We start from the raw sequence: 20,230 nt of genomic DNA, 5'->3' as shown, positions 1-20,230 counted from the left end.
TGTCTTTGTTGAGATATTGTCAGATACGTATCTGGGTTCAAGTGTTCCTTAGTTTAGGTGTCTGCATAAAAAAATGGGACAAATTTAAAGAGAAGTCTGTATTCAGCCAAAAATATTTAAACTGCACCATTACCTCTTATCTTTATGCACCACAAACGTCACTCCAAAATATTACGTTTTGGGAGAGATGGAGGGGGAGATAAGAGGGGGTGGGGTGGGTGGGGTTTCAAGGCCTTAAATCTTAATAGTGAAGATCATGAAGCTTTAGAATCCAGTGCAATATGGATACTAACTTATTACTTATTAGCGTGAAACTTTCTTCCTTTACAGTGGGAATCAAGCTTGAAACTAAAACTACCTCGTACCACGAGAAAATATAACAAATCAAAGAATGATAAAGCAGATACTCTACCTAGCCTGTTTTCATCTGATAAATGTGAGTCTTAGAATTAATCAATTTATGTAAAAGAATAAAATGAATATTGACAACAAAAGACAAAACTCTACAACACTCTGTCCTCCCACCAGAAGAAAGAGAAGAAAAAGAATCAAAACTGGAGCTGCTTTACATCGATACCAAAAGCCCGCGCATTTCTGAGATGGAAGGGATGGTCTCGGTGGGGTAAACCTTATTTATAAGTTGGACGAAACTCTCATACTTGTCCAAGAACTCCTTCTGCAAGTTTATGAATGTTGTAGGAAGATTTGATCAGAAAATCAACTAAGGGTAGATGAAAACAGTGAGTGACAAATGCATAACTAGGTACAAAATTAAATTTAAAATAACAACAAGAACAAATCCCACAAGTGGGGTTTGGGGAGAGTAGTGTGTACGCAAACCTTACCCCTACCTTGAAGTTAGAGAGACTGTTTACCATACACTCCAGGCTCAAGGAAAGATGCACAAAATTAAATTTGAAAGCAACTCCAAAAAGTGGCTCGAGATTTTAGTCTCAACGGACAATGTATTTTGAAATATTAATATTTTCTTCAATGGCACCATATATAGGTTCATTAATCATCAATTTCAGTTTACAAATTTACCAATGTAAAGCAAGCTTTCAAAATGGCAGGCGTATTCCACCCTTTTCTAGTTGGCTGTCTACCTCATTGTTCATGTTATCTACAGCCTGACATTTACTAAGAGAACTCAGACCTTCCAAGGCCTAGAAGAAACCCCTGGATTGGCTTTAAACCTCACACAAAATTAAGTCAATACAAATAACTTAAATCCCACCCCATAATCGAATTGAGGGAAGGGAAGATTTTCAGTTATGGAAAAATGTGATCCGAAACATCAGATGAAGACATTAGCTAACACAACCAGCTTTTGCCGCATGAAACCCATAAAGTACTCCAAATTGATAGAGGTATAGCTACTCATTGAATTTGCAAAGTGACTAATTTCAATACCCAATCTGCTAGATATACCTTGCATTTATCCCATAGAGAAGGCAACAACTCCTCTGAGGTTAAGTTCTTCTGCAATCTCTTGTACATTGCAGTGATGGACTTATCCACCTGTAGAAGCAAAATTTAATATTTTAGAAAGATACCCTAATCTAGTAGATAAATTGAGGCAATTGATTGACTTACCCCAGATAAACTGTACTTTACCACCTTCCTAAGATCCGTTTTTGACAATCCAATCTGGAATGGAATCTAATAAAAATGGCATAGATCACTTAGCAGAAGATAACCGTCACAGTCGGAGAAGCCGTAAACAAGATGGTATACTCATCCAAAGACAGATTGAAACGGGAAGCAAGTTCAAATTGTGGATTTTAATCCTTCTTCCCCAAAGCAAAGGGAGATAAAACAAAAAGTAACTTTTACTGCTTATTTGCAGAAAGAGCATTTAACACCTAGGAAAACAAAATGCTAACTCATAGTCTTTGGGTTTAAGCTAAAAGTTCACTGCCCAACTAAGGAAAGAAATTTCTGATTCCACTTTCAGTAATTGTACCATTAAGTTAAAGCAAAAAGGACGCAACATCGAGCCTCTGGTTCTGACAAAGGTGCTAAAATGATGGTAAAATCATAAACGCTGTTTATTGGTCATTATTTCAACCTTTTATGCGCTCTTAGACAGGCTACAGCAGAAGTCAAACCATAAACGAGGAACAAGTCTGACAGGAACGTCCGACTGACCTTTGTGTAGCTTGGCATCAGATATCTTCTATAAGATATACTGAAGTATTCTACGTCGTGCCATAAGGCACTTATATATACCTTTGCCATTTATTCTTTCTGTGCTTGAACTAAACTTTCACATCAATCAAACGATATACTAGAGTTGCCAATTAAGATCAGTCACTCATTCCAATCTGATTTTCTCTCTCAATTTTTTTTATTTATTTTTAATTTAAGCATATGTAACAGAGATAATAGCAGGACAGGAGTTGTTTTATATACCAAATTCAAACCCACAAGATTGTTGTGAGACATTAGTTGCTTTCAGCTTCAAGTTCAGTAAAAGATAATTACATGATCACAGTTCATTCAAAATTGGACTACATGGGTTAACCTCTCCTCTCACCGAATAGGAAAAGAGAGGAAAAGACCCGGGGAAAAAAAGAGATATGAAACCTTAAACTGACTACATGCTTGCATCATTTCTCACGTGCAACTCATCACAAAGGTTGAAATGTCCAAACAGAAATTAATATTTCAATCTAGCATTTTGTTTTGATTATATCTTCTTTCAGATGCTGGACGGAGAAGTTCAACATGAAGTGATATTAATCAAATAAAGATTTAAGATTACAAAACTCTCCTTAAATTTGAAAGAGATCATATACTAACAAATTAGCAGTTATCTGGGATCAGGGCATTACCAAGTCACTGTCCTTGATAAAAGGGCAAATTGAGATACTCAGGGGTGAAGGACAGTCAGCAAATATCAATAGCCAGTTGAGAAAAAGAAAACGGAACTAACCTCTTCCGGTGTAATTGTGTACATTAAATCCTCAATTCTTCGAGCAAATTGAAAAAGTCGCTCAAATTGCTGTGGAGAAAGCACAGGTCTAAGGTATCTCATCAAAGATAAATAAAGTAATAGGAGAGCACAAGCAGAGTAAAGAAAAATTACACAATCATGAAAAAGGATAACTTACATAGTAAATAATCATGTTGATGTGGCGTGTGCAAGCTTGTTCATAAGATTCACTTGCTTGGTGATAGAATTTTGCTAAGGTGGGCACAACATTAGCCAGGTCATACAGACTGCAAACTGTTTCATTCAGCACTAAAAGCGATTTTGTGGAATACAATATGTAATAAACTTCTGAATCCGAAGGTGAACAATACCTATTCTGAAATGCTGCATAGTTTTCTAAAAGCATGATGTCTTGATATTTCAGGTCTGTTTGAGCAATTTTGTCCAAAGTAACAAACATTATAGTTACCTGCCAAATAATGTTTAAAACAGTCGCGCCACAAGATACAACAAACATAAGGGAACAAATATAACTGACCGCCACAAATTCAGAAATTCTAAACTCACTGCACCGTGAAATAATAAGGGTTCTGCAAGTATTTCCAAATTCACACTTCAGCTTACTTTTATTTCTAATATTGGATATTAAAAAGGTAAAAGATCATGCAGATTACCTATCACAGTACTCACATCAGAAATAAAGGGTAATACAAGACAAACAGCTACATATATTACGTCATTCTAAAATTTTCAACTGTTAATCTCACAGCATGCATAAGAAAGCAAATGCAAGAAAAACACACTCACAAACTTCGTGTATGCCTGGTCAACCAAATCCCTTGATTGTCCTTGAATGTACTGCTCCATACGGGTTGCAAGAGTAGCAAATCTACATGAAGAATTGCATACCCAATGAAATGATTGATAATTTAAGCCAAAATGATCAACTAAGAGCATTCTGAGAAAATAAATACAAAATCGATTTCATGGTAAAATTACAGAAAGGCTTACAGCCTATAGTTATAAATAAGGTTATTAAAAGAATCGTTGAAGGGATTTTTAGGAGGCTCAGACATACAATAAGCTCACCGCATAAAGGTATGATGAAGATAATCAACAATAACAAAGAGGTAACTGAGATAAGGAAGAAAACCCACACTTCATGAATACTAACGGAAATTTCAGGCACTATCAAATTGGGAAACATCAAATATAAAATGGTATATCCTAACTCCGATTTGACAAAGAGAAATCAACAGCAAAATTACAGAAACAAAAAATGGATGGGCAGACTTTCAGTTTCAAATTTGGAAGAAATATTAGTTCTTTATGTAAAAGAGGTGTATCACTCATAAATAACAATTAAAAGTGCTAAGCTGTAGAAAATAAATCTGTTTTTCCTTCCATACTAGGGGGGAAAGAAAATATATCCTCAATAAAGAAACCAACATATACCATTCATAGTGAGGCCAACCCCCAATAAAGTAGAGCAGGGCTTATACTGTAGCATACTAGCATGTCTAAACCTGTTACACCTAATCAGATCACACTCGAGATGGGAGAAGAGATAAAAGGAAAAAGTTCTTAGTGCAGTGGCTCAAGTTAGTATTTAACAATCTCGAACTAACTTAACTCTATTACCAATTTGAGCCATTTAAATGTGTGTGACAGTAAATCAAATCCAAAGAATTATGTAAGTTTACAAAAAGCATAACATGAAACTCAGTTTACCTCGGTATAAATGATAAGACTCCCATCTGCCGAACATTTCGCTCATTTCTTTCAATTTGATGACATGTTTCATCAACAAACTGCAGAAGTGTAGAAAAAACTGAGAAAATTTTATCCCATATGAGCTGCAAAGACATAGATGACTGCGAGGGATACAGTAACTCACACGGCTGAACTGCATTGAAATTCTTGATTCCAAGTCATCAAGCAAGATGCGCACAAATCCTGCAGCATCAGCCTTCTGACCAGGAATATAACGTTCTGTGACTCCATGCATTGATATGCAGCACATAGGATCAATCTTTCCTGCCCAATCCACCACAGCAAAGAAGTCTTCCTAAAGCACATAAACGAGTAAAGATAATATTATCAAAAATACATTTTTTGATAGTTTCGTTTTGTCAAAACTATATCAAAGAGGGGTAATTTCATGGATAGTCATTCAACTTTTATTTTATTCACCAAAGTCACTCAACTATTTTTTGAAACGAAGAAATCACTCAACATTACCGAATTATCACAAAAGTCACTAAACTATTTATTGCAACTAAAAAGTCACTTAACTTAGCCTAAGTATCATAGAAAATGCCTCTTTGTTTGCTCCTAGTTACTTTTTCTTTACAAAAAAATAGTTTAGTGACTTTGGTGCAATAAAGTGAAAATTGAGGCATTTGTCACAATTGTCTGGCATTTGTCACAAATTGAGGCATTTGTCACAATTGTCTGGTGCAATAAAGTGAAAATTGACTTTTGCCTGCTTGATGAAGCAAAATCGATATTCATTTTCCAATTGACGAAAATAACTTTTACCAAGGTAGCATCGAACTGATAGTAATATAGATATAGTCCACTAGATAAATTATCAATACGGCAATGATATAAACAAGCAGATAACATACAATGAATATCCAAAAGAATGATAAAAGAAGGAAACACAGCCAAGACTCAGATGTACTTTCGTATTCAGCATCCCATCTGAGAGCAATACATATTAACTGAAATTTGAGAGGTCCATCTTGCTGTATTAACTTAACCTACTGTCACTGTGTTTCTTTTTTATTATGGTTAAATAATATTGATGTTCGAGTATAAGAAGCATTCGATACAAGTTTAAATTAAGCATCTCAAAAATTAAACCAACTAACTATGCACTAAGGATTGTCCTCTTTGCACCCAAAAATAAATTAAATAAGAAAGAATTGACATTTAACAAAAATCAACACAACAGCTGTTGTTAATAGACAACAAGGCTATTGCAAGGAAAAACTATAACATTACTTGGATCCCTTCAAGTAAATCGTGTAGTGATTCATTTAGTGCCTCTAGATCTGCAGAATTTTGTCCTGCAAAATAGCAAGATGGTGCTCCTTCATAAACTCTGAACAGGACTAGGCAAGCGCAGGAAATAGGAGAAAGTACCAGCTTTATTGTCATTCTCATCTATATCCATGATGCCTAAATCATCATCCACGTCATCCTTATCATCTCCAACTTTTTTGCCATTAGCAACACCTTCTGGTGGAAGCAGTGCAGGAACTTCAAAGCACAAAAAGTGTGCAAAGAAAGAACTCTGCAATATGGAATAGAATAACGTTGAAGACTTTGGGCAGAGAAAGCAACAAAGACACTTATATACATATATACCAGGAAAAACAAAAAAGAAACTAGAAGAACACCTCATCAACAAGGAGTGGAATAAATATTGTCAGCATTTTAGCATATGCCTCCGAGGCTGCAGAAGTGTCTGCATTGTTCACACTCTGATTCAAACCTGTCAAACCTTCAAACCATACAATAGGATTTTTTGATGCCTTTGTACTGGCACGGAGCTCATTTGCAAACTCACGAGCCTACAAAGAATAGAAAACATAAGCATCATACTTTAAACTTGACGAATTTCTTATTCAAGGATTTACTAGAAACACTATGAGCATTTATATTAGCTTTTGAATCTAAATCCGAGGAGATTGAGATTCAGATGGCATAATGTAAGGGTGCCTTGTACCAACAGAAAAGAGGAACCAAAAAGGAAAAAGGGAAAAAAGGAGAAATAGGATTGAGATAATTCTTGAATCTTCCTCGTTTTCTTTCAACCGTGACCCACAGTTATATATAGACTGATGAAGCAGTTGTATTCCCCAATCAACTTCCCTAATCACCTTTACTTTTTGTAACCAACATTGATTTTCAGCTACCTTTTAACACTGATTCATAACATTCCCAACCCCCTGAAGACTGAGCTTGTCCTTAAGGTCAGTATGGTGTCATTATGCTTGAAATTGGTTGTTCACTTGTTTCTGGCAGGCAGGGTTGAGCCACAGAAGAGCCAATGTCAATCACACAAATCTGCTCTGTCGAAGATCTTCCTTGCTGCATACCCTCAATGACAATCTGGCAAATAAGTCCTTGAAACAATCTTCATTCTAGGCATCCACGTAGCTGCTTGAATTGGAGCAAGGAGGAAACCACATGGAACACCAGTAAGAAGGCTAGCAACCTCGATAAGAAGACAAGGAGCAACACAGAGACACTGTCTAAAACTATTATGTACAGTCTGCTACAGTGCCGATAAAATGGCATAGTGATCTCCAGTAACACTGGTAAGATGGTCCAAGTTTCTTGCTTTCCTGCTTCAGGAAGAATACCACAAACTCCACCGGTAAATGACTTTACACACATAGCACTAACCTCTGACATATCATGTTCAACTATTCTTGCTATATATGGAAAATCCAGAGGTTCCTAAAATCTTCCAACTCTCATCTTACCTTCGCAATTCTACATCCACGCAGAGAATGTCATGGACAGCAAGATTTTTTCTCCTTTTAATTTCTCTTGATGCAACAAGGGCATGATGGTATAGATATTCATCCCAATCAAGGTGTTTTTTCCCCAGAGTATAAGTCGAACTCTTGCCTCAACTTTGCAACATCTCCTTCTAACAACTGTACTGCTCAGACATTTGGCCAACCACAAGCTAATGATTTCAGTAGCAGCTTGCACGTCATCTTCAGAAGCCGAATCATCATGCAAGAAACTCTCAAAATTGTCTATCTCTGATTCGACTATGGCATCTGAAGAGTCCCAAATCGGTCCTTTAAGGGATGGGTGATCTCCTTAATATGGCTTGGGCAATTCTTACCTCATGAGCTAGTTTTTGGTGTTGAGTTAGGCCCAAGGTCCATTTAACATAATATCATAGCAGGACCCATCCCAATTCTCGTTTTCTGATGTTGGGCCCCCATATTAAATTGTCCATGCTCCAGATGTCCAGTCCTGGGCGTGGGGTAGGGGGGTCCCACATCGGTTCTTTAAGGGATGGGTGGACTCCTTAATATGGCTTGGGCAATCCTCACCTCATGAGCTAGATTATGGGGTTGAGTTAGCCCCAAGGTCCATTTAACAGTATCAAACTGAATTCATTATTCGCAACTCTTGTCCCTTTTCTTTCATCTTTTTTAGATTTAAGAAGAAAATCATCATTTGTTGGATGTGTCTATGGACCAAGACCAACTCCAACTCAGCCGACCTTATTTCATCAGTGGCAATTGTTCCATCCTTGCAATCCTGTTCAAACCTTTCTCCAGTAACAATATTTGGCCCCAACCTTTACTCTTTGCTTTTTGTTACTACTTACTTCCCCTGAAGATCTTGTTAACTCTGGCATGCATATTCCTTCCTTGATTCCTCTGTTGCACCTTCAATTTCCTCTCCTGTAACTTTGGGTTCCCAGTCTCAAGATTGATTCCAAGCTTCTCCATTTTTTCTATAAGGAAGCTTCTCCATTATTTTGTCATTTTTGTGTAGTAGCAGATTTTGTTATCCAGCTTAGTTGATTGATTTCTCTGTATGATCTGTCAAAGCTTGCTCTGTTCCTTGTCAGAGAAGACTATATTGATCCTCCATTCTCTTTGGGCTCTCCTCAGATCCTGTTAATTGAATTCTTTCTGCTATGGCTGTTGAAGAGGTCTAGGTGCCAAGATCATGCTGTGACACCACTTGTAATGGCCCCACTTGTACGGAAAGAGAAAGTATGACAACCTTTTTCTTAGGTGAATTAAGATTTACTCCTAGAGAGGTTAGAGCTACCTCTAAAAAGGAAACAGGGTCCTAGAGCAATATAAAACTCCTATTTCTGTACATGAGTTAAAATATCATTCAAATCTTTGCTTTAGGTCCCACCAGTAATTAACCCTATCCTTAACCTTGATTTGAACACCCTACTTGGAATAAAATAAATATCCAGAATTTACTCCATAACTTTCAAGAGTAAGAGTTATGTGGTCCAGTTATCTTAGTTAGCATTAAAGGCACTTCGTCAAAGTCATGCAGACTTGAGCTCCAAGTTGCTTGGCAGCAAAGATTCTTGTTGTTTAAAGAACTCCCCCACTCCTAGTCAGTATTTGTTAGTCATGAAGTGATTACCCTAATTGTACTAAGCTCTTTAAATCTGATTATGAAGGATTTTTTTAACTGACTTTGTTGTGTTTCCCTTGTTCAATTTTGTAATCTATCTTTCCATATTTTTTCTGGTCCCTTCCAACTGTTTCCCATTCTTCTTTCCAATGCTGCTACTCCACCGAAAACCTTTGTGCCTTTCCTCCTCCCCCCTCCCCCCCCCCCTAAGCTACCACTTCTCTACAGCTTGTTATTTTTCAAACAGAACAGCCTGCTCTCGGACTTCTTTCTGAGATATTACTGCATTTAATAATTTCGCCCAGCTAAACTACCCAACAGAAAGTGCTGCTTAAAGTATATATTCACTTAAAAAGCAGGTTCATTCAGCAACTCTTTGATGGGAAAGATTCTATAGACAAACAAGTGATACATGCCTTTGGGAGTTCTGAGATGAAGAAAACAGATTCTGCTGGCTTAAAAGTGCACATAGCTGCAGTGAACTTAATGGGGACTTAAGTAACCCACTCAGCAGAAAGAAGCAAAAGAAGCTAAAAAGGGAAAAGGAAAAGAAAAAAAAACTAAAAAGACAAATGAATAAAGATTAATAGCTTTCTGACCTCCCGGCGCAAAAGCAAGTTGAGGGAGGTACAGTAAGCTTTTCTTAAAGGGCCCAAGCTATTCTTGTCAAGACTCTGCAAATGCAAAGGATTGAGAGAAAGACATCAGGAAATATTAAAACAATGATAAAATTTAACAAGTTGGAGAAATCCGACCTTCAAATGCTGCAATAGACGAGCATATGTTCTGCACTTGTATCGGAGATCAGCATGGTCAGGCCTCTTCAATTGCCCACGCTGTTTAATTAATATTATAAGCAGCCTCTAAGTGACTATTTATAGAAGACTAATGACAATTAATTCAAGTAAAACTGATTGGTCGTATACCTGAGAAAAATAACTTTTATCACTCATCATAAAATCCACCAAACTGGAAAAATATTTTCTCAAGAATTCAGATGCTCTTCTAACAAATGTCGTCTTTAACTTGTCAACTTCTGCTCGTTTTTCTTTCACCTGCAAGATATTCAGACATCAATGTCTTAATTTTTTGTCAAGTGACTTTTTCTGTACAAGGGCAGAGATGACCCACTGCCTATATGACGAGTGTTGGAATATCAAAGGCAGGACAACTTGGTTTCACTTCATTTAGTAAACGAGCCCATAGAATGTAATGATAGGACATTTTTAATTTCCACAGAAAATACTAGCAGGAATTTGAATCCAGCACTAGCTAGGTCATGACTGTGTATTTTGCAATAACTCAACCATTTTTATATGAGGTCCTACTGTGGATTTTAAAATAATTCTACCATTTTTATTTACTCAGATTACTTTATATGAATCGGTCATCCAAGCCCTGTCTGGGAAAATTTGTAGTGTGCCTTAACATATGCACGCTTACCTACATTAACCTTGTCTACCTACGTTACATGCTGAAGCACAACATCAAAAAGGATATGATCAAAAGAAAAGACAGAAAGGAATAACCAAGTGGACATACAGCTCTCATGTTTGCATAGCTAGGATCCAAGTTACGCGATCCAAGGCCATGTAGAGCATTAGTTAGCCACTCACATGCCTCAATGTTCTGAGGCATTCTTGCCTCATCAAACGAACCACCTGTTAAACTCGCTGCATACTACAAACCAAGAATGAATGAAGTGAAGAAAAATTAAATTATTAAATGCCGCCCACTAATCAGCTCCAAGAAAGAAAGAGAAACACCTCAGAAGGGATACGCAGTCTTTCAAGAAGCTTATCAAGTTCCTCAATCAATGCCTTGTTGTTTACTGACTGCATTTCCAGCTTGTTGTTGCGGGTTTCTATCTGCATATTGTGAATGAACCAATACTGCATTAGCAAAGGAGGTCTACATTCAAATAATAGAGTCCTGACATTCTAACATTATTGGAGATATATGTATTGTGGAAAACTTGGTCTTGTAGAAATTACAAACTAGAATCATTCAGATTCATGAAATCGGCCATCCAATCGCACTGCGGTGCTCCCGAAAAGCTCAATCCACCCCCACCCTATTATATACAAAAAGCTCACACTTTTGCATATCCAACCTCGTTTGGAATCAGTAAGGGAATCATGTTCTTTGTAGATTAATTAGCTAGTACGGTGATAAAATCCATAAAGTCTGAAAAAGGAACTATAAACAACTGTTTATGAGAACAAAGAATTATGATTCAAAACTAAGTTTCACATTCAAGTGATTCACCAATGTCTTCTCTCACAATAATCATTACTGGTAAGCATCAGCATCACACAGAAGCACTGCACAAATTCTTACTGATTCAATGTCTTCTCTCATGTGTCTAAGTTTTACATTGAAGATGCCTAACCATTCATCCATATCTTCAACACAGTTGGTAGCCGATTCAAGCCCCTGCAAGACCTGCAGAAACAAGAATTTAGACACAGAAGCATAAGTTTCTTTACGAAAAATATTTATGCTAGCATATCAAGTGCGAGAGCATACATATCAGGGAAATAGTATGAAGCTGAATCAGAGGAGCAGCGAACAAGGCAAACTTTGCCTGTGCTATTGCTCTTGGCAGAGAAAATGTTTATAATGAAAGAGACACATAGTTTTATCAAGTAAAAGGCTAAATTGCTGGAAATAGGAAAAATGTAGCAACTCCTGCAAATAGAAACCAAACTCTGCTTTGGCACTGGCATCAAAGCAACAAGAACTCTTCACAAGAAAATGGGTCACCTCATCTATTAATGGCTCATTCTCCAAAATGGCATGCACATTAGCAGCTTCCAAAGCTTGAAGCTCTCGCTTCAGCCGCTCAGAGAATGCCTCAGCCTCACCAATACCCATTACATAACTGTAGGAATTTGGAAACCAAAGTCAGGAAACAAACCAAAATAGTGCTAGGGTGAAACAAAAGGGGGAACAGAGAGCAAACTAAGTGTCTGCTAATAGTGCTGTCTACAACTTCTATTCTCCAATTAAGAAAAACAACCACAGCCAACACGGTTATTTACAACAACAACCCAGTAGAATCCCACTAGTGGGGTCTGGGGAGGGTAGAGTGTAAGCAGACCTTACCCCTACCCCGGAGGGATAGAGAGACTGTTTCCAGGAGATCCTCGGCTCAGAGACAATAGACCAACACGGTTATTTAGAATATGTTAAATGATTCTTAAAACCCATGTTATGCAATATCAGACTCAGCACTAGATGCCTAATCAAGGTTGAAAAAGTGCCTAACTAGACATAAGTTATATGGTCTTATATATAAACAATAGATGAAAAGGTATTTTATACTACGTTGCTCCGACATGGCAGTTAAGGTGCCGCACCCGTGTCGACACGACACTAGTATGGGTGTGAATATGGGATCCGTATCAGATCTGGTCAAATATTTTTGGGTACTTTGACCACGACAGACAGAAAAATTCGAGACAAGATACAATTTGATTCCCGAAATTAGAACCAAAACTAGGGTAAATTTGAAGAAAATAGCATACCTTATCTACGAAATCAATCATTTACTTATCTACAACTTGAGAATTAAAAAACATTCACACTTTTACAAGCTATACATAAGTTTTCCACAAAATTTCTCACAATTTAGAGATATTTTTATTTTTTGAAATTCTTTTTAGCCGGATCCCCGCACCAGTATCCGTACTAGGATCCATATCCCCGAATCTTAGAATTTACATCTCGAAGGATCCGACCTCTAGATCCGCACCCGTGACCGAGCAACTTAGATTTTTTATGCATAAATAGTATACCTGTTAATCGGGCCGGGCTGACCCGTTTACAACCCGGTTCAGCCCGGGTCAGCCCGGTACTATAGCGTGGGGGCGGGCTGGGACGGGTTGGGCGGGGAGCGGGTTTCAAACGAACAGTTTTTTGATACCGGTGCACCGGAACCCGCTAAGCCCGTTAACCCGTTAATGGGTTTTTAACGGGCTACAGCCCGATTTTTAACGGGTTTTTTTTTCTAAATTTTTTTTTTTTTTTTTTACCGTTGGCCAACGGCCCTTTTTTACAAAAATGGTCATTTCGGCCTACCCCTTAAGAAAATAGCCCCCACACCCCTAATATTTGATAAATTATTTGATTTGGTCTACGCTAGAGGAGCATCAACAAACCAGTAGCAGGAATATTGATGAACTTCAATTCTACTTGCAAAAGTCAGCAGAGCCCCGCACAAAGGAATTTCTACCACTGGGTTGGTGGAGGAGCAACTCAAATCAATTTCCTGTTCTTTCGGCCATGGCTCGAGACGTGCTAAATGTGCCGATTTCAACAGTCGCATTAGAGAGCGCATTTAGCCAAGCAAGGCAGCAACTAGGAGATACCCATCATTTATTGGGCAGCAACGCTTTGGAAATTCTAGTGTGCTTCAGAGATTAGATAAGATCAGAACGGCGAAATCAAGGGCGTGACGAGGTAGATGAAGCGGAGGACCAAGAAATTGGAGATATAATGGTTTATGGTTCTGATTCAACCAATGCCGGAAATCAAGAAACTCATGTTGACATGGATGAACTTACAAAAATGATGCAAAGCATGTGATGTACTATTTTTTTTTTTTATAATTGTTGTAAATTTTTAATTTGCAAGTTCAAAAATAACAAAATCAAAAAAGAACTTGCAACTTAATTTGAAGTATTATATATTATTCAATAAAAATATCAAATGAAAGTCTTCGGAGCTTGATCCTTACATATCGCCTATTGGTCTTATTAAATAATTTTTTGTAGCCGCTTACTTTCAAATTTCAATTTTAAAATTGTAAAATTCAAATTTCAAATTTAAAACTTTAAACTTCAAAGTTTAATTCTAAGCCTTAAAAGTTTGCAAACACTTAAGTATCAATAACATTGAATAAGAAAAATAAAATTTACTTTAAAAAAAATTGCACGGCCCGGTCCAGCCCACTAAGCCCGAACCCGGACGGACAAAAAAAAACCCAAAAAAGTACAACCCGCTAACAGCCCGCAATGTTAAACGGACGGGCTGGGTTTTTTTGTGTCCAGCCCGTCCCAGCCCGCCCGTTAAACACCCATAATAAATAGTAGATGATTCGTCATTCTCCATAGAATTAAGAGCACAAAGGCATCACGAGGTAATTTGTATCAGCAATAGCTTGCCCGATACAAAATAAGTTCAGCAGTAAAGCAGTTGGCAGGACAACCAAGATGTAGGTTCAACTGCTGACACAAAATCTGGAAAGAGTACCAGCATATAAAATTACTGCATTCTTTTGTAAATTCAGCAAGAAGCTACGTCAGCCAGACCAATTGTAACCACAAGATTGCACACTTAATTTGCAACTCCCTAGTCTTGCATTCCTAATCATATACACACTTTCTTGACCAAAACATTAATCCTTTGTACTCGTTTCCAGAAGAGTTCACAATCTTCCAGAATTGTTTCCTAATTATTTCAGGACAAAACTGAACCTACCAAAAACTTTAAGTCTAGTAACTAATACAGTGATTAGACACGGGATTGCTGTTTGTACGGTCTTTCAGATGAGACTGGTAGTTCACCATGAGGAATAAAGCATGAGAGAGCCTCGAGGACACTACACACAAACAAGGTAGTGATACGAGATAAATATTTGTTTCCAGAAATAGTAGAGTGCTTTTAGACGGGTTTCTCGATCATTATTCCATTTAAAATTGTAAGCAGGTAGCCAACTTGAAGTTTTATAAAACTCCTAGTTTTATAAATAGAAAGGGGGCTGTCTTTTAAAGTAGTTAACACTTCCACATCACCTAGTTGAACTAGTATACTAGCTTTTTAAGGAAAAGAAAAGTCAGAATACTTGACATTTCCCTCCATGACATGATAAAGTAGTGGCAAGAGGACAACATAAAAGAAGTAGACATAAGCAGTTCATATTTCGAGCAAAAATGGGCATATGCAATGTCTGGAGAAGGGTGAAAGAGGTTACATACGTGCCTAAAAGAGCCTCCATGTCCTCTTCCTCTGCTTGAGATACAAGTTCTCTTTCAACAGTTACTGTCATCTCACCTTCTTCTGCTACAGCAGGAAGAGGCCCATCTTGAGGATTTGCTTGTTGCTTGGTAACTGTTGGGGTATTTTCCTGCATTAGATCATTTAAATTAGAATTACATAAAAATGTATAGCTTTTGTTTTAGTTCATTTTTAGAAACATATTGCAATCAAATAGCTATTTCTAATGTCATCATGTAAGTGTAGATCATATAAATTAGATTTACATAAAATTTATCAAGCACCAGCTTTTGTTTTTGTTCATTTTTAGAAACATATTGCAATCAAATAGCTATTTCTAATGTCAACAGGTAAGTGTTTATCTTCAATTAAATAGTGAACGTACATATGACCCTCAAAGACACTATAACTAAAGAAACACAAGAAAAAGTGAGAACATTTTATTTGTAATAAAGAGGACTATCTGCTTTACCATTGTATGTAAAGGCAGTTTTCGTCTTTAACTAGTAGAAAGTTTCCAACTGCGTATTTAAAAGAGAACATAAGTGACTCTGTATCCTTAAGCAGATTAATAGAGCTTCCTACATGCTTACCGCATATCTAGAGTCAGGTAAGAATACTAACAGACAAAAACTGTAATAGCTGAACTTTATAGGGCACTAGATGCAAAAGGTTGTGTTCCAGGTGTAGTGACCTTTTGCAAAGACTTTCCCATTCATTTCACCTTAAAAGACCTTTTTTAAATAAGTAACTATCATTTTCAGCTTTAACAGACACATTGAAATCCTCCGTTAAGGATTCCCACTGATATAGGGCACAAGAGCAAAAGATAACTAGCTTTACCAATATATGTAACTGATACTCTGATAGTATTAGATCAAAAGAAAAAATTGTCACTAACAGAGTCCATCTTCAGCGACTAGAGAATACAATTGTGTACTTTATATGAGAACATGAATGATTATCCTTTCACTCATCAAAAGAAGTGACAAAAGGAATGACTATACTATCTTAAGCGCATTTAGAGCAATTCTATTACATCATTCACATGCTTATTTTGCAGTTGAAATCAGGGGATAGGATTGACAAAAGCTGAAACATTTGGGATTTTAACAGGAAGACGAGGCAAGAAGTTTCTCAATGTGACATGATCAATGCCACCATTTAGGGCCCTCTGGTTCATGACAGGATAAAGTGAGATTGAAATATCACTGATATAGTCATGGCACTGGGAATAAATAAAAGTTACTGGTAGGTAGAATTGAAGGTGGGATTGAATTTTTACAAGAAAGATATACTTCGCCTGCATGTAATAAATTTTTATAAAAATTAATATTAAAATAATTTACATCACAAAGAAATTAACGATTAGCCAGAGAACTATTTTTATAATATATTAAATTAGGCTATCATACAGAAAATCACAAAAATAAATACTCTTTTTCTTGAAAAGAGTCAGTGTGTGTGGATTAACTGGATGGGAAATCAGAGAATTAGGCAAATGGATAACACCCACAATGAATAAACCAAAAGTCCCCTTAAGACTTTGCCAGCCATTTCAAACCTGTTAGACATTTTTGAGATTCACCTTCCAACGACATGTGATTAAGCGGTTATCATCATCAAGGATGATTTTACGCAAGCCTGATAGAAAATTAACACAAACAAATAGACACCAACCAACTAGAGCAAATCGTTGATGCCATAACTAAATGAAGCATGCCTACTTTCCAAACAAATAGACACCAACCAACTATAGTATGTTGAAAGCAATAGTGGAACTTTTATAATGCACCTTTGCCCAAAGAGCCATCTCCACCACATCTATGCCAACAACCTTGGGGAGACGACCCAAGACATCCTTACAGATGTTTAGGATGCAAAGCAAAAGACGGTTCCTACATAGTTAAAACAAAAGGTCATGATAAAAATGCTTACATGAGAAAAAGAACTCAGATATTTACACACTAAAAATTAAACAAATACCTATCGTCAACATTACGCATTGTCCACTGAGGTGGAGTAACACTTTGACTTCTGAGATTATCAAAACCCTGTGTAACAATATCATCAAGAATAAGCTCCAAATAATAGCTGCAGGTGGAATGGAAAAATAATTTGCTGTGAGTATTACCAGCATGAACGTACACCCACTTGGGTCATTAGTTACCAGCTCCACCTTTGAAAGATGCTTAAGCTTGTACAATTTTGCAGGCTACATGTGCAAGCATTATATTGTTGTTAGCTTAACAATGGACTTTAACACAATTTGCTCTAAAGGAAACTCACTAGCCCAAAAATGTGGATTTTGTGAGATGCAATGCGGTTTCATGAGTCTATCTATGACAATAAGTAAAATAATCCTTCTAGACAGTTTTATCAGCAAGTTCAGAGATACTATAGATTCCTTATGCACAACCAAAATTAAAAGTTTCATAAAGTAGATGTCATAAAACATTTGAACACTATCCACAGCTTAATGAAGTTATAAATTCATAGCTTCATGTTGGTAGACAAGCTACACTAACTCATAAAAGTATTATCTTCATCCTCTAAATAATCTGGAGTACTGAAAAGGTATCTGAATCGAAGAAGAGAAGTTTAACATTAAAAAGATTTATTAGAAGTATTACCTCAAGGACTCCTCCATTAGAATATTTTAAGACACGAAGAAAAGCTTTAGTCCGTTGGCCTTTAGCTTTTGCTGCATAAACCACATGTTACGATTGTCTGGACAAATGGAAATGACCTATTCTAGTTGACAACACAACTATTGCATAGGAGAAACTCTGAAATTACTGTGGTACATTAAATCTAATTTTTCGAATGTTACTCCTCATCCCAGAAAGAATGCATCATTTAAGTTATGAGGCTAGATATCCAAATGTTTAACCAAAATTTTCACCTGAATTCGTAGATTTACGAGATTATATTATGAAACATCTTTTTTGAATAAGTAGTTGACGCTTTTGGTTCAGAATAAAGGAACTACTACCACAACATCAAAATGTTGAAGTACCAAACAACTTTATTGAATAATCCATTGTCCAAAAAAGAATTCTGACTCTGCATGTAATAATTGGGTCAAATGAAGATAGAGGCTGCCTATAGTTAGTGTTTGTCATGTCAAATCTGATCTTAAGTTAGAAGATGTGATCCACTAATAGACGATCGGTTTCGTTTATCATCCGAGACAATGGGAAGACTATAGTAAGCATAGCCTAGCTACAATTACTCTGCAATATAAGTGCAACATGAGTCAAATCATTGTTACTTGTGCTCTAAATTTACTAAGCAAAATAAGTAAAACATGGGTGGAGAAGCTCGTGTAACATCACCGAAAAAGTGAAACACAATACTATTAACTTTCACAAACTTTGTTTCAGCTTCAAGTACTGTTTTTCAACTTCAATTCAAAATTTCCCAAATGACCACCAAGAATTCCGTCCCACGACTGGTAGGTTAGAACAAACATAAAAACACTTATATAACATGTCTTCTTTTTCCAATGAGCATAATTGGAATTTGAATCAGATCACGCATTAATAGATTAGAGAAATGCCGGAAAGAGGGAGTGGAGCAATTCAATAGAAACAGTCAATCAATTAACTTCACCCTAATCCCCTCAGTTCAAAACTTACAGATTCTTTTTTTCTTTTTCTTTAATAACCTCGAAACTTCAGAGATTCTAATAAATAGACAATTTTTCATACTCCGTTTAAGAGAAACAATCAATCAATCAAGTTAGCTTCAATTCCAAATTAGTATAGGTAATTCATTTGTATCATTTTGACAGTCATTTTAATTAGACTATTTTTACACTGGCATCAAGAGTATAAAAGAAATCACCAATAAATCAACTACATCTCTTTTCCAAATCAGTTGAGTTCAGTTATGTAAATAATCTATATCCTTTGTAAATTTATTATAAGTAGACTATTTTCACACCGGTGTCGGCAGTACCAAGAAAAAAACAATTAATCAACTTCGCCTCAATTCCAAAATAGTTGATGCCGGGAGTCGCACACAATGAAGGGAATTCAATCGGATAATTATACTGTATAAGTATGGTAAAACAAATTTATAGATATATGATTTTGAATTCCATTAAAAGAGAAATACAAGTTAAAATCCTAGGTGGGGACATCCTTGAATTTTTTTGAATCCCTCATCAGAATTCCTGGCTCCACCAATAGTTAACGTCAGTTATATGGAAATAATCTACATCCTTCGGAGCATCGTTATAACTATACTATTAAGCTGGTGTGAGCAATATAAAAATAAATAATCAATAATTAACTATGCATCGGGTCCAAATTAGCTGAGTCAGTTATATTGATAATCTATATCCTTCAGAGTTTCATTGTAACTAGATTATTTTCTACTGACGTCAGCAGTAAGAAATAAACAATTAATCAATAAATCTACTAGGCCTCCATTCCAAATTAGTTGAAGTCAGTTATACACAATCCGAACATTTAAAACTCATCATAATAAGATTATTTTACGTACTGGAGATAGCGAGAACTCGAGGTTTGGCCATGGCACCACGGCTCAATTTTCCGGAAATGCCTAAGATGCCGCTGGTTTTGGCTACACGGATCGACATTACAACTTTCTGCTTTGTGCCTTCAATGGCGGCCTCGCAAGCTCTTCGCAGCTCCTCATCGTCGGCGCTCGATTTCGCCATGCTTTTTATCTCTCTCGACGGACTTTGTTGGAGATGCCAACAAAAATGATAATCGGGAATGTAGTCGCCTTGTATTTCAAGTATTTATATTTAGAGACCTCTCGTTCATGGCTTCCTTTTTTCTGGGTGAAAATGTCACACTCCCCGACATTTGCTTCTTTCCTATTTACTCTTTCTTTTTTCTTTTTCTTCTTTTTTTTAAGCAGTAAGGACACTTCGCAAGCTAGAGTTACATGTTATTTCATAATGTATCGTATTGTATTGTATTACATTATATTATATTATTTAATTAATATAATATTTAAATATACAGTATTGTTTGTAGTTTTATGATATACATTACTAAGAAAAAATAAGATACATAGTAGAATTATTATATAAAAAAATAAGATAAATAATAAAATATGATTATTTAATAATAAAAAGGGCAAGATGAGAGGAAAAAATAAGGAAAC

At 36.4% G+C, this 20,230-nt stretch overlaps 1 protein-coding gene across 2 annotated transcripts; it reads right to left on the bottom strand.

Annotated features, from left to right (window-relative positions):
* Positions 1 to 282: 282 nt before the first annotated feature.
* LOC104098332 (exocyst complex component SEC3A-like) lies at positions 283 to 19,910 on the bottom strand. Of its 2 annotated transcripts, XM_070188062.1 has the most exons (25): positions 19,598 to 19,908; positions 17,719 to 17,789; positions 17,220 to 17,300; positions 17,072 to 17,139; positions 16,881 to 16,983; positions 15,067 to 15,215; positions 11,852 to 11,969; positions 11,426 to 11,530; positions 10,852 to 10,953; positions 10,628 to 10,765; positions 10,012 to 10,140; positions 9,841 to 9,921; positions 9,685 to 9,759; positions 6,346 to 6,519; positions 6,089 to 6,239; positions 5,948 to 6,012; positions 4,836 to 5,006; positions 4,670 to 4,749; positions 3,746 to 3,827; positions 3,310 to 3,407; positions 3,117 to 3,225; positions 2,939 to 3,007; positions 1,597 to 1,662; positions 1,432 to 1,521; positions 283 to 676 (listed from the first exon to the last, which is right to left on the bottom strand). In XM_070188062.1, the coding sequence occupies exons 1-25, from the start codon at positions 19,773 to 19,775 to the stop codon at positions 566 to 568; spliced, it is 2,664 nt and encodes an 887-aa protein (XP_070044163.1). In that variant the 5' UTR covers positions 19,776 to 19,908; the 3' UTR covers positions 283 to 565. The 2 variants fall into 2 exon arrangements, with proteins under 2 accessions (XP_070044163.1, XP_070044164.1); XM_070188063.1 differs by lacking the exons at positions 283 to 676; positions 1,432 to 1,521; positions 1,597 to 1,662; positions 2,939 to 3,007 and having other exon boundaries at positions 3,186 to 3,232; positions 19,598 to 19,910.
* Positions 19,911 to 20,230: the final 320 nt, after the last annotated feature.

Source organism: Nicotiana tomentosiformis, chromosome 11, assembly GCF_000390325.3.
Source record: "Nicotiana tomentosiformis chromosome 11, ASM39032v3, whole genome shotgun sequence".
Taxonomy (NCBI): domain Eukaryota; kingdom Viridiplantae; phylum Streptophyta; class Magnoliopsida; order Solanales; family Solanaceae; genus Nicotiana; species Nicotiana tomentosiformis.
The sequence above is the reverse complement of the archived record's forward strand: the minus strand, read 5'-3'. Positions and strand labels throughout refer to the sequence as shown.